Raw genomic sequence first — 14,995 nt, 5'->3', positions numbered from 1 at the left:
AAAACCTTGAACAATGTTCTTCATGTGAGTTGACCTTTTCCAACTGTAGCTAGGACATTTCACTCACTGTAGTTATATATCTATTTAGTTGGTAAGTTTGTGATGACAGCTATTCATAGTATAGACATACCAGTTTACTAATAGGAAATCCTTTATAGGAAAATACACATAGTAGGGCCTTTGTGGAAAAAAAATCTTGGTGTAATCTTGACAATGGTTTGAGTTATGTATCGGTGGGTACTTTGAAATAGGTCATGGTCTGCGAGTTGCTTTTCTCTTCTCGAATACGTTTACAATATATTATCCTGGACAATAAACTAGCTTTCTAGCAAATTTTTTGGAGTCTCACGAAAATGTATCGTGCAACTTGGCTCGTTGGTCTAGGGGTATGATTCTCGCTTAGGGTGCGAGAGGTCCCGGGTTCAAATCCCGGACGAGCCCTGTGATTTTTGATACATTTTAGGTGAGTATAAGTTTCCTGTAACCATGTCACTTACTTGTGATATAATGTTTGTGTGTTAGTTTTGGGAATGATTTCCTGTGGCGCTCTGTTATGCATTTAGGTGGAATGAGTCTTTCACTGAAGGTGCTCTTGTGCCTGACCAAGTACATCATGAAGAGGATGTGAGACATTGTCCAAGATGACCCGTAAGTTTGGACAGCATCCTATGTGTGTCTGCTTTGGTTGCTTATGTATAATGGTTCACAGCCAGTGTTAAAGATGAATTGAATTGATTTATCTCAATCTTAGTGTACACATAAATGGATAAAAAGTTTGACCCCGACGTGATTTGAACACGCAACCTTCTGATCTGGAGTCAGACGCGCTACCGTTGCGCCACGAGGTCTGAAATACTCTCAAATACCAGATGGTTCATAAACATAATCTGTCTATTCCATTGTATATAGATAGACCAACATATTTATTCATATCATGGATATATATATAAATGGGGGGTATCCGCAAATGCTTAGCAGGAGCCCATTGCCCATACGGTACAATGCCATTCTGACAAACTCTAATATTGAGATTTGTCAATGTAGGGAGTGCTTTCAGGCCGGTTAGCTCAGTTGGTTAGAGCGTGGTGCTAATAACGCCAAGGTCGCGGGTTCGATCCCCGTACGGGCCATATTTTGTTTGCTAATTGCTTTTCTCTTCGATATGGTTACGTTACATTATTTCCCCCGTACCAGATAAGTGACGGTGCGTAGCATCTCAGTCTTCTTCAGCCATGGTAAAGGCACACATTACAACGCGACAGGGTGGACTACATCTGCATTACAAAATAACTAAATCCAAAGATATTTCATTGCTATTCATATTTTGGTATTCTTATATAACACTATAATAAACACTGAATAATTAAAATTAATTAAAATTATTCACAACCAGTGGTGAAAGAAGTACTCAGATCTTTCAATAAAGTAAAAGTAGTCATACCACAGTGTAGAAATACTCTGTTACAAGTAAAGGTCCTGCATTGAAAAATAAGTAAAAAGTATCAAAATATGATTACAGTACTAATTAGAGTAATTAGTGGGCGAAATTATTTGAAGAGAGAAACTTTGTTTTTTCTTCTACTTGACTCGCTATTAAAACTGCATGTCAAAATAGGTATTACACCATCTGTTGTTCTTACTTTCTTATCTTATTACTGTCTTATCACTGACTGCAAGAAAACAGATCCATTTAAACAGTTTCCTGCGATTACCGTAAAGTTACAGACACAGTTATATTTCAAGGGTCGGTGGTTTGACAGCTGCTAAACTAACGCGACTGACAGCTGCAGGAGCACCTGATATGTTTGTTACATTTTCTGTACAGCCGCGTACAACATATTTATTTATTTTTTAGATTTCTCCCCATTCTTCTGATGACTTTCTGTTAACCAAACTCTTGTCTGAAATTTAAGAAGGTTTAAGCATTAAATCAAATTAAAATTAGATCGGGAGACGCGTGTGAATATTACCCGAATGACCAGACTGAGATGTCACATTTCGGAGTCTTAAGATATGTATGGCGTTGGTGGTATAGTGGTTAGCATAGCTGCCTTCCAAGCAGTTGACCCGGGTTCGATTCCCGGCCAACGCATCCTTTTTTCTTCTCTGTAGCTCCTAATAATATCTTGTAATGTTAAACATATATAGGGATGTAACTGATATGTTTGTAGTAAAATGCAGTGGCCAATTTTAGGCTAATATTTTTGCACAGTTAGATGGTTGTTATTGCATTTGCAATTGTGAAAATAATTAAGCGTGCAGAGGCAGGTGATACTTGATAATGTAAATTATGTTTGCTAAATGTATTGAAGCTATTTTTAAGTTATTGTTTATCTAAGTCATTTTCTTTGAGCAATAAAACATTTCCAGAGACCCTTGACAGGGCACAGCACTGGTGACCTTAGAGAAGCTGGAGAGATGAGTTACATCTGTGTCGTGAGCTAACACTCGCAGTTGTTGCTTCACATGTAATGAGTGTGCCCAGCCTCCCACACTGAGAGCTCAAGGTGTGGCGGCTGAGGGAAACCAACCATTTAGTTTTCATTATGTGAACATTAGAGACTGTGCTTCATTTTGAAGGGTCACAAGCCACAAAGACTATAATAACTCAATAGGTATGGTCTTTGTATGACACACATACACATACACACACACACACACACACACACACACACACACACACACCATATCACCAGTATTGATTAATAGTTGTAGACATGTGGCTCTAGAGAAAGATAGAAAGAGTTTACCTGCTGAACTGGAAATGTGTTACTGTTTCTACTCTACCCAGCAAGTTCATTTGTTATCCTATTCACCGGTGTTTATCCTGCTTACCCTCTTTTTCCCTCTGTTGCCATGGATATGCTATTCCTATGGCAACTGCAGGCCTTTATGGATGGCCTCGGGCCCCCACCATAGAGGACTCTCTGAACCTTTCATTACAAATTCCCTTCAAGCTCACAGACAAATCACACAAGTCGCACATGCTCTAACTCTGTCCCTCTAACTGTTGCCATGTTTTTCTCTCTCTGCCCTCCCCCCTTCTCTTCTTGTGTCTCTGTGCTGCTCTGTCCCTGTAGTCATACTTCTGTCTCTTAAGTCCTTGACGCACTGCACGTGTCCACAGCCACACAGCTGTTTGTCGTTTTAGTACATTTTTCCTAAATTACACTCCAGGCATTCACGGGTTACGTGATACTAGATGCCAGTGCTGGTAGGAAGATGGCTGTGATCAGATTTGTAGCACGCGTATCGCTGTCTCAAGAGTCAGCGCCCCAAGCTTTCTAATTTTCGGTGGCAATGGAAACCAGAGCTCCATCTTTAAAGATGCATGAGACGTCTTGAGCAGTGGAGAATAGAGATGGAGGCTCTGCCAGAGAAAGTGTTTCTGTGTCAGAGAGAGTGAAAGAAAGGGAGGGGCGAGGCTCGTGCAGATGACAGTAAAGTTGTCAGTGGCAGTGAGGGCCCAAGTCGAAGCAGAGGACAGGTGTCAGGACTGTTCACTGTGTGTGTGCGGGTGTGTGTGAGAAGGGCAGGTGGGGGGCCTCCACCTGCTGAATGAACCCTGTCAGCGTCGGGGAGTACCATGGGCTACGGGTGGGCTCAGCCCTGCTCAGCATTGTGGCGGGCTGCATCATCATTGGGGTGTCCAGGGAGTGTGACGCTGATGCTGTAGGAGGTATCTTCCTGGGAGCGGGGGGCCTCGGTGAGTGTATGTGAAACTGTTCAGGAACTACTGACCCGGTTATGGGAAGGGTATTTATACTTCATGACTTTTCCTAATTTTACAACAATCACTTTCAAACATATGACCTATGACATGTTTCGGGAGACCGCTACAGAAAATGTGACATTACTTCTGTTTTTAGTCTCAGAGACCTCAGATGGTTAAATACAATGGATTTTCATATGCTCTATATCTGTGATTGGTGTTGACAGTACACTGCAAGTCAGGCAAGTTGAATTTCTCTTCTCTTTTTTTACAGCAGTTTGCTCATAAGAGGTCAAACAGGGAGACCTCTTTGGGGAATAACTGAGCCCAAACATTAAGTTGCATTAAGATTAACGTCACTATGTAGGAATAATCCACTCTACATTTCTTTGTGAATGAATTATTGGAAAGCAAAGGGAAGACATCATTTTTCTTGCATAGCTCATAAAACACATTAAAACATTAAAAATATGTGTAAGCTTAGGTTGTGGCAAAAGGAAAGGTTACCACTTAAGTACTTTTCTACATATTGGGTTTAAATAAAGTCAGAAGAAAAAAAAAAAATATATATATTTGAAGAATAAAATGTTGATTTTATTTTACAGTTATTATGATTATTTTCACGCATGCAGCAGTGGGATCTGTGAGACCCCAAACAATCAGAAAGTAAAGCTCATGTCAACAAAACACAAGGATTAAAAAAAATCTCAGAGTCTTATTTGGTTTGAGCAGGACAAACTCCGACGAGCAAACTGAGGAATATTTGTTTAAAAAAAAAAATATCAAAAAGTCAGATGAAAGATCTGTGGCCTGTGACATTCTCCATCCACTGCTCTTGAAAAACACACCATGTGACCATTTGTAACTGGATCAACAGTGTAAGTGGAACCAACTGACAGCCTTGATGAGTTGCACTGCCAAGATAAAGGAGGGTCTTAACTGCTTTCCTGGAGCGAAAGAGCGAAGGGCAAGGCTTTTGATCTGAGGAAGACAACATCAGCATGCATTGTTAATGTGGAATGTATTCTCACAGATGATTTGATCAGTTGTCAATAATTCAGTCGCCTTTCTAATGTGTGCAAGAATTTGGCAAATCAAAACTGTGCACAGTGCTTGACACAGACATTCACTCTGGCAGCACTTGTGCAGCTAAGTAGCATCTAATTATGTGTTTTGGGGCTTATGTGCCTTGATGCCTCCTCCGACACACAGGCTGACTAATGATTATGAACAGAGTGTTCTCGGCAGATTCTTTTCACTCCTTCTGCAGTTTCATGACATTTTAAGCACATACATGCATCACAGCCACCCTCAGGACCTGCCAGGGTTTAATGCCAGCTCTTGTGGCTTGTAAGGGAAATCAATAACTGTGTTGAATTGGAGCAGGGTGCCACTGAGAGGCACACAAGCCCTGCGGTTCGGATATTACTTTATACTCGGAGTTGAACAGGAAGAAACATCACACTCTGTATCTGGTACACTAAAAATAATCTGAAGGCTATTTCATCAAACAATCTTAGTGTTCGTCATGATGTTTACAAGTATGGGAACTTCTATGAGAAAGGGAAGAGAGCTTTTCTACTTTCTGGTGTGACTCGCGGGCAATCTATGGTGTCTGTATTTCAAACACTTAAGCAAATTAAATTAGCAGATTGCAATAAATTGGAATATGCAAGTGATTAGATTTATGCTTTTATACCACAGTGAAATGTGATATCACTTTATAATGAGAACTTAGAGCCGGCAGTACACAATATTTTCCTCCGCTCCTGGTTTTGTTTCAGTCCACTATAGTGCAAATTTAGGGCAAAGAACACATATGATTGTTTATAATTCCTTTTAAACCCAATATATTCTTATATTGTTATTATTCTTATGTATTCAACTATAAGTAATTAGGACACTATAATAAAAGCAGTGTTTTTATATAATTCATCAAATGAATTATGCTATCTTTCCAGGCCTTCTCATATCGATCTACCCCTTCATAAAAGCCTGGCTGAACATCAACCATATTCTTCCATCCTTTGGTGAGCTGTTTGATGTTATTATTTGTGATTTGAAAATTCAATTTAAATACTTTCATCATGTATGCCATGCCGTGAAAAATGAAAATGTGTCCACTACGTTAATGAATGAACAATAACGGGGACATTATTTTGGCTTCTTCCCAGGAAACTTCAGAGTGCACCCTGCACCTGCCAATCCCGCTCCTGATCAACCCGTAGAGACGCAGAGAAGAGAAGGTGAGTGAGTGTGTGAGGCAGCCTCTTTTACTTAATGTTTCAAGCATATACAGGTATCGTATATCACTCAGAGATACTGTGTTCAGTTTGCTACTTGAAAGTGAGCCATCAAGTCCATGTTCCTTATTTGTTGATAACAAATCTGACACCTGTCTGCACACTGGAGGGCTACTGGTTAACACGGTTATTGCAGGACATCAGCCATGTCTCTAACATCTCATGGGGTGCAGTTGAATATTAAAAAAAAAAAAAGAAAAAGAAAAAGACATGCTTTTTTTTTTTTACCTAGATGTAAAACATTACGAGATCAAGGAAAGATGTAAGAGAGAAAAGAGTAACTGTGCTGAGAATATCTGACTAAAGTTTTATGAAGTGACATGAAGCATGTAACACCTAGGAAATGTTTTCATATAAATGTTAGTTCATCAAAAAATAAAGGACAAAATATACCGTATATTAGCATCATACAGCAAAATACTGTAACTACAAATCAAAAGACACTGTTTTAGTTCTGAGCAGCCACCCATACAAGTATGAAAAGACCTACATGCTTGTGCTCCGATGAAAAGAACTGAAATAAAAATATAAAATAATATGCATATTCAATTCAAACACTGTCAATGATATTTAATCTAGTAGTCATTTATAAGTGTATATCTTGTTTGCATTCATCTTAGAGATCCATTTAAAGTAACTCCCCATGATCATTTCTAAAAGAGAGGTGGGTTTGTGCATAAAAATGTTTTCAAGTTGAGTGAAACATTTCTTAATATTGTTTCATTTTCTTATTTGAAGTGGTGAAGGCAGACAGCTAAGTGAATACAGGTGACTACATAATGGACAATCCAAGTGTGTGTGTGTCTTCGTCCCTGACATTTAGTTTTCTCTCTCCGGCCAGACTTCATAGTATGACACAGCTCTCAGATTTCCACAGACTGCTGAAACATGTAATGTCAAACTGAAAGCTGCAGTATGGTCATCTGCTCTCCTGTGCTCTTGGCAGGAACTCAGAGTCAACTGAATCTGGAACGTTCTAAGAGTCGAATGGAAACCTTTGTGGAGGGCGGACCAATGGCTGAGACCAACCCAGATGAGGGGTATGAGACCAATATTATATCCTGTGAATTATGTTAATATTCAATTAAAATAGATTAGTGATTTACACGTCAGTGCAAGAAGTGGTGTGGCGTTCATGTAGTGCAGGAAAGGTAAGGATGAGCAGGACGGGTGTACAATACAACTGGCGTCAACACCAGAGGCTTGGGTTCACATCCCATTTTTAAAGTCACAACCACAGTAATTTCATAACCGTACAGATCATAATGTTTCCCTAATCTCAAAGTGCTTTTAATTCCCTAAACGTAACCTTTGCTTTATTCAGGTTTTGCCACAAGCAGATTGTAAGAAAAATAGTGAACATTTTGCAGATATATTCAGTGTGAATGTTTTGTCGATATGTTGATAAAAACATGCATTTCCTCCAAAACATATGAAGCCAATCCAAAATATAGCATATGAACATTGTTCTTTTTTAGTTTAAAATCTAGCGGCCATGTGAATTGTCGTCTGTCAGGAGCTCAGGCAGACGTGGTGTGACGGGGGACAGCTGTTCATTTTCTTTTACTTCCTGACAGTCACCATTGTTTTCTTTAAACCATGACAGTGATCTTTCCCTCACCTCAACCAAGTAGTTCTTCTTTCAAGGTCCTCAACATATCCAAACTTTAATAATTGCTGTGACAGATTAAAATAAATTTTCATATTAACAGTTTCTGTAACTGACAAACAATATATGTTTTCAACACCTCTTGATTTTCCCTTGATTATCGTACTATTTTGACACACTGCTTTCTACCAGTCTGTGTCATCTGTCAGCAAATACTGCAGGAATGTTGTTGGAGTCACCTCAAGTTTTCATGTAAATGTCCAGAGATTCATTAACTGAAACTTCAAAGAGTTTTAGTGACACATTTTTTCAGTCTACAAAGCTGTGTGTTAACACAAGTGGAGCAGTCACTTTTACCTACAACAGTGATTTGACCTGCACTGTTCAGATGTGTGTCAGCTTTCCTCTCACAGAGTTAATTGTGGGTTTGAGGCAGTCACTGCAAGGCATGAATTGATATGGATTGATCTACATGATTTGGTGGTGAATTATTCTATGTTGCTCTTTTTGCAGTATTTCCAGTTTTTATGCCATAGTTAAAGTAAAATGATTTCAAAAAAGTTTGTTTACTGCACTTTACAAGATTAAGCCGTTGCACTGATTCATGGACAAAAATTGTTGTTGACGATATAAGGACAGGTCGATAGTAAACTTCTTATTCTTTTGTCATAGCAAAATTGTCAGTAGAATAGCAAACAAAACACCTTACATAAGTACATGTGCTTCTAGAAAGGGGGGCTTTCAAAAGTGAACATATCACTTTTCACAGTCAGACAGTAACTTTGGGTGTTTTTTCTATCGTAACCCAGATACTAATAGATTTTTAATTATGTCAGATTAGATCATTCACCAGCCATGCACAGCTTGTGTTGACCTGTGTGACACCAAACATATACACTATATACTATATAGTGGATTCATTTACTGAGGTTAATTTTAATGCAGTATACACATACAGTACCAATACACTAATTATGCAGTACAGTCATTTTAAAACTCCATTTTAGATTTTGGGGAATAAAGTAATATAGGTCCTTATGTAACAGAGTCTGTATGATCTGATTCCATTTGCTATTTCATGTAGATTTGTTGGCTCAAGGGCGCCCTCTCTCAGGGGTGGTAAATGCCACTGGCACCTTAGAGGCATTGCCAGTTGTGAGAGACATGGAGAGACGTGTGCTGTGTGTGAGCTGCCTGAATCGAACCAACTAAGAAACTGACCGGTACATGTTTTGTTCCCGTTCAGATATTAAACGGCGGCCCACAAAGAGAAACCAGCCTCCTGTTCATCATTATTTACACAACTCAGAGTCGAGGGGTTGATAGAAACGGCCAGTTACAGCGAAGTGTAGCTGAGCGCGGTTACACTTACAAATTGAAGGAAGACATTCTAAACAGATGCCTCCACACAAATTATTTTTGAAACTTTCATTTGTTTCTCAGTGATGTTTTAGTTCATCAGTTCATCAGACAAACAGACAGACACAATACAACACCTCTTGCTTATGTGAGTCATGCTGTGGTGTGTTGCAGGACATCTGCAGACATGCCAGACGTCTTATCCAGACGGAAACTTAAGCAATCACCTCCTGATCAAGACCTGCCATGATGTCCGCACATGACCTGACTGACCAATGTTATTCAGCTTCCCCGTTAATTTTCGTCATTATGTTCCTTTCAAATGTGGGACAAAAGACGTTGATTTGAATCTGTCTGGTTCATTGTTTTTTTCTGTGGACTTGTTGTGTTTGTTGAGATCACCTCATGATAATGTACTTATGTGGTCTAATAAACAGATCCAACCATTAAATTGTGAAGTACTTCCATACTTCCTGACAGAGAGTGAAGCAAATTAAGCCCAGTCGTCCCACTTGTGTGCAGCTCAGCTCATCATCACACAATGTTCTCAGCCAGCAGTTTAGAAATGATTATGGTCGTTATGTGATGAAGGGACTCGTACACTATTCAGCTTAAGTCCCCCTGCTTGTATTTATCATGAGCAAAACAAATTGGAATACATGCATGTGTACAGATGCACACACACACACACACACACAAACAGACAAATAGCTACATCCATTGCCTGCGTACAGTGAACTGCACCCCCGCAGAGAAACATAATACATTGATATTCAGGACAGCACAGGCAGAATGGCTGCTGCATGGGAAGTGGCGTGGGGAAGAACGCTGTGCTCTGACAAAAACTGTGACGTGCTGTGAGGCTGAATAATGAAGGCAACAGGAGCCCGAGGAGTCTGCAGCGCCTTGATGACAACCAGCAGTTTGATTGTCAGGCCTCAGATCACAAAGCCGCTCCACAATCCCTCTGTGTCTGTATGAAGGTAATCAGCGGAGGGACACATAATGAACGCACATCATCCAGAACGGGTTAAAGTGACTGGCTTATTAAAACATGTGAATATATGCACTTGTCTCAAGGTAGTTAAACACCCTGGACCTCACCTTGAAACCAGAACTGGGAACATTTAAAGGGTCAATTCACCCAAATCACAAAACCCTAAAGGTGTCCAACCACATATACATGTTTTGTTTGATTTAAAGAGATTTTGAGATATCCATCCATGAGAAGTCTGTCACTGCCCAACTAAGGTATTATTGGTGCCAATTTCTAAGTTGTAACTATTTTCATTAGTTACAACTTATTAATGGTTAATACATAATTAACAGATGCTTTATAAACAGTTATTAGCCCTTAATAGGAACAGCGTCTGGGTTGCCAGGTGGTGTTTGTTCTCCTCCAGCATGACATTTGCTTTGTTTGTTTTTAGCTCTTTAAATCATCAGAAAGACCCCTCCACTGGACTGTGTGACCTCTGACCCCCTGAACCCTCTTTTAATGATTCATTAACATTTAATTACAGACGACTTACTAATTTCTGTTGCTGGCTTACCATTTATTAATGACTTAATAATATTTATAACTGCAACGGTGTTAGAAAATGACAAGGTTATTAATTAGTTATTAATGACTTGACTATGAACAGCCAGAAAGTTTTCACAACCTGGCAACCTTAAGGTCGTTCTAAGTAATGACTTCAATGATTTATTAATTAGTTACATTTTATTAACCCTTTATAAAGAGTGCCTAATTAGAAAGTGACATTGTATTATTTAAGGGTATGACTGAAAATTAAAAATAATAATATTAATTTTAAAAAAAATGTGTCCGTCTTGAAAAATCAGCAGCAAGTAAATAAAGGTGAGCTGGTGAGTTACAGGCAAGGTGCAACACACACACACACACACACAGACACACACACACCAGGTTGAACACTGGTAAAGGATGGATCGGTGAGGAGGAGGCAGGAGAGTCGCATCCAGAGGTCCACAGAGGAGGTAAGATGCTCCTCGCGGCAGATCAAACATGAAATAATGACATATGACGACTCCACACCGACTGCCGGAGAGATGCCTCTCATATATCAGCCGTTTCCGTCCATTTCCGTTGCAGGATGACCTGTCAGGTGCTACGTGCGTCTCGGTCCACATCAGGAGCAGCGCGCGGTGTTGGTGTGTCTGTGTGTCAACTCAGAGGAAATGCCATCTCACCTGAGTGATCTTCCCTCTCCCCTCGGATTTGATATTCCTCAGCAGGTCGGATCGCCTCGCCTTGTGTTTCCGCGGCCACTGATTGAATGGCTGTCATGACTTGTGCCCTCAGGACTGTAAAGCTACGAAAGCAGGATGAAAATCCCTCGTTTGGTGTTCATGCGTCCTCTCAACCTCTCAGTCATCCCACCCGGTAATTAAGACCGGGAATGTCGGTGAAAATCTACTGATGAAACAATGGAGAGACCTTCAGTACATCGACATAAAGGGTAAGATCATTTCTTACGGTTTAATTTTACAGGGAGGCAACACATCAGTGCACTGAGCATTTAAATGTGTTTTTAGCAAATCCTAGTTCACAGTTGAAAGCACTGTTTGTAATATATTCAGGGTCATAGATTTACTGATATACACATTTACAAAAAAGAAAGGTCTTTCCCCCCACATCCTTGCTCCTGAATGGGGGGCATGCTGGGATGAAAAGGCTGATTTGATTGCAACTAAATGCTGAAATGCTTTTCCCCCAGTGGCCCAGCTGGCACGAATGAAGCAACTGCACTGCAATTGCACACATTTTACTTCAGATTTTGATCAATCATGTTAAATTATGAAGCAGCACTTGGGACTTGGTGACGCAAGAGTCACGGGGTGCATGCATCTCATTTAAACTGAGGCTTAGTTATCATGTTATTATGCAACAGTATGAATAGTCGAATTCCCCATTAATGGTCCCACCAGTACCTCTCAGCTGTTGTACTATTATTGTTTATTTACGTGTTGTGTGCTTTTCTTGTGTTGTTTTACATAACAGCACAAAATGTATATTTAAAAACATCATTTTAGTTCATTTTTCAAGATTTAAATGTACAGTATTGGACAGTATTCTCAGCAGACCTTCCACACATGTGGGACAAGCCAATACAGACTAGTCAGATGCCAACCATAACTGTACCTACAGTACAGCTGTGCCCAGTGTATTCTTCTTGTAGGTTATCAGCCACCTCTCCTGATAGTTGTAATTTGTAGGAGTAGCAGGGCAGAGTGATGAATGTTCAGAGCTCATTGATGGATCACACAGACCCTCACAGGGAGGATACTTCACTATGCCAGCTATGATCGTTAGATAGATGTCCAGTGATCCTCGTGCACAGAACAAGAGCAGCGTAATGAGAGCACTTAATCAGAGGCAGAGTTTATTTTCTTTCATTGTGTGTTTTTCTAAAAAAGAAAAAGAAGAAACAACTCTTGACGCTGTCATGTGTTGTCATTCACAGACAAAGATGTTTCCTGGCTGTGAATTTATTTAAACGTTGCCATGGGGAAGAGTTTGGGCTGAGGGAGATTTGATAACTCAGTGGAAGACAGAGAGAGCCTGGAGGTGAAGACATGGTCATCACTGATAGAAACACCCCTGTCCCTAAAAAGGAGCGCCAGAAGAAGACGAAGAGGAAGTCTCGTCCTCATGGCCTGCCCTCTCCGGCACTCTGCTGTGCCTGCGGCCTCTGCATCATGCTGGCCGGACTCAACATCACCCTGGTGGGAGCGTTCGCCTTCACCACACCGATGCCTTCTGCCAAACTCTCGATCATCATCGGACCTATCCTACTGCTGGTGGCCTTTTCCTTTTTCGGGGCCTGTTGCGTGTGCAGCCGCCTCCCCCCTCCCCACAGCTCACGGAGGTCTATGGTGGGCAGCAGGGGCACGGGGCTGATGGGACACGGCGGGCTGGCCGGTGGGGCGGCGTTTGAAATAGAAACCAGCGAGCACACGCTGCAGGATACTACAGCTGTGCAGCTCAGCCCTACATCCTCCCCTGGATCATCCCAAGCGTCCAGCCCGGAAAAGGAGGCTCCTGACGCGGCCCTGCCAGGACCCTGCAAGCTCTTCACCATGGAGACCAACGGCCCTTCTTCTGTTTCCGCCACCGCAGTCTACTCAGCCTCCACAGCAGCAGGAGGGGAGGTGAGGCTCAACCTGCCACGTGAAGAAGTGGTCACCTAGCAGCACAGAAACTCTTCCAAGGCCGGAGTGCTAGCAGTGTAAATATCCTTCTGGGTTGAGGGCTCGCTCTGTGTGATTGTGTCCTCTAGTTTAGTGCCATATTTCTGGTCGTGACAAGTTGTCAACAGTATGCTTTTGATTTTCTTGCTGTGCAGCCAACTGGTAATTAGCATGCAAAGTTAATGAAACATCCAAGTATTTGTGGATCATAGGTTTTGGAATTCAAATTCCTACCTCTCTTGTGCTGTTTTCCTACAGGTCTTTGTTTTTAACGTGGGGCATTATGAAGAGTTTTCATGTAGAAATCGAACCACAAACATTTATCTTTCGCTGTTAACTCTGGTTTTCTGGAAACCTCACCCGTCAGCAGTGATTTGAGAGGGCTCGCCTGAAGAATGTGATTGTTGATTTGTTCTGAAAACTTAAAGATTAGATGTGAAAGGTCAATTATGAAAACCTGAGTTGAACTGTACAGGTACGTTTGTAGTGACATTTGGCATTTTGTGTGCCGTTCTCAGTGCTGAACTTGTTTTGGGGGCATAAAATATTATAGGTCACAGGGGTCCCAAAGCAATATTCTTTCAATTCAATTCTTGGCATTTACAGTTCTTTTCACAAATGAATGCACACTACCTGTCTACAGCCAGTACATTTATAATGAACAATGGTGCATACAGACCAGAGTGTCACAGTATATTTACATGTACTGTGTACAATGTTGGATCGTGGAAACATTATTCAGTAGTTTACCATTTGCCATCACACCATCATTAATACTGTCAGTATTATTAGTTTCTCACCACATTCATAATTGACAGTTTCTGATTTCACAAGGTAGTCACAACTCAAATCATAGTTTTAAGGTCACATTCATCATGATATTGTCAGTAATTCATATACAGTGTAATGCAGTTTAGGTCATGATCCAGGTGGAATAGGGCCTTACGTGTCATAATGATGATTTTGTCATCATGGGTTTGAATTTATCTAATTAAAATTTTGAGTTTCACAGTATTGAATTCTCGTTTTTAAACTTTAGCTTCATGTTCAGCAGCGGCTAACCTCCATCTGACCTAGTATCCACAATATGAGCAAGCCAAGAAGTCTGACAGAGTTTAGATATTCAGATCGCATAAAAAAACTGTTCCCCATCACTGTGATGTCTTCTTGTCAGTTATTAACTTGACTGGTCAAAAGAGACATTCAAACCCTGATTTCCTTTGAAAGGAAAGTTGCCTTAGACTGAGATATCAGGATCAAACTAATGAGGGCTATAATAAAAGTGCACAATAGCATTTTTCTTCAGAAAGCCTTTGTTTGGCTCTGGATTTCTATTCCATATTGTTAGGAAAGCCTCACCAAGTTTTTGTGTTTTTCGTGGGCGTAACAAATGCATGCAAATGGCTTAGATGTTCCATCTCAAAAATGTCTATGGAGGAGCAGGAGAGTGAATACCTGCATACAGGTACACAGTCCGGTGACCAGAGCATTCCCTTATACAGTATTAACCTTCATCATTTGTGACACAGCTCCTCAAAGGGACCAGTTTTTCTGCCGAAGCTCTCTCTCTTGTGCCAAATGAGAGCGCTGAGCTTATTTTTGCATGTTCAGAGAACTGACTCATGGAAATGCAAACACCCTGTTGTGAAGTATTGGTGTTATCTGTGTATTTTAATTTGTGTAGCACTTACACAAAATTTCTGTAAAGGATAGAATATTTTTGTGAAAATTTGTTTATTTTAAAAGTAACCAAATGTGAATCCTTCAAAAGATATGAATAAAAAAATGCTCTTTCAGTAA

General features: G+C 40.5%; 2 protein-coding genes and 4 non-coding genes across 6 annotated transcripts; 5 read left to right on the top strand and 1 right to left on the bottom strand.

Annotated features, from left to right (window-relative positions):
* The first annotated feature begins 369 nt into the window (after nucleotides 1–369).
* On the top strand, nucleotides 370–441 carry trnap-agg (transfer RNA proline (anticodon AGG)). Its single transcript has one exon. It is a non-coding gene; the product is annotated as a tRNA-Pro (tRNA).
* A 335-nt stretch (nucleotides 442–776) lies between these two features.
* On the bottom strand, nucleotides 777–848 carry trnaw-cca (transfer RNA tryptophan (anticodon CCA)). Its single transcript has one exon. It is a non-coding gene; the product is annotated as a tRNA-Trp (tRNA).
* A 208-nt stretch (nucleotides 849–1,056) lies between these two features.
* Nucleotides 1,057–1,130, top strand: trnai-aau (transfer RNA isoleucine (anticodon AAU)). The gene has a single exon. It is a non-coding gene; the product is annotated as a tRNA-Ile (tRNA).
* Nucleotides 1,131–2,020: 890 nt separating this feature from the next.
* trnag-ucc (transfer RNA glycine (anticodon UCC)) lies at nucleotides 2,021–2,092 on the top strand. Its single transcript has one exon. It is a non-coding gene; the product is annotated as a tRNA-Gly (tRNA).
* A 1,466-nt stretch (nucleotides 2,093–3,558) lies between these two features.
* kncn (kinocilin) lies at nucleotides 3,559–9,277 on the top strand. Its single transcript, XM_070919694.1, has 5 exons — nucleotides 3,559–3,706; nucleotides 5,674–5,742; nucleotides 5,887–5,958; nucleotides 6,962–7,055; nucleotides 9,158–9,277. Exons 1-5 carry the CDS (start codon nucleotides 3,559–3,561, stop codon nucleotides 9,231–9,233), a joined length of 459 nt encoding a protein of 152 aa, XP_070775795.1. The 3' UTR covers nucleotides 9,234–9,277.
* Nucleotides 9,278–12,580: 3,303 nt separating this feature from the next.
* On the top strand, nucleotides 12,581–13,195 carry tmem275a (transmembrane protein 275a). Its single transcript, XM_070919674.1, has one exon. The coding sequence runs from the start codon at nucleotides 12,581–12,583 to the stop codon at nucleotides 13,193–13,195; it is 615 nt and encodes a 204-aa protein (XP_070775775.1).
* Nucleotides 13,196–14,995: the final 1,800 nt, after the last annotated feature.

This window comes from Enoplosus armatus, chromosome 14 (genome assembly GCF_043641665.1).
Source record: "Enoplosus armatus isolate fEnoArm2 chromosome 14, fEnoArm2.hap1, whole genome shotgun sequence".
In the NCBI taxonomy this organism is placed as follows: domain Eukaryota; kingdom Metazoa; phylum Chordata; class Actinopteri; order Centrarchiformes; family Enoplosidae; genus Enoplosus; species Enoplosus armatus.
Note: the sequence above shows the minus strand (reverse complement) of the source record. Positions and strands in the feature narration are given on the sequence as shown.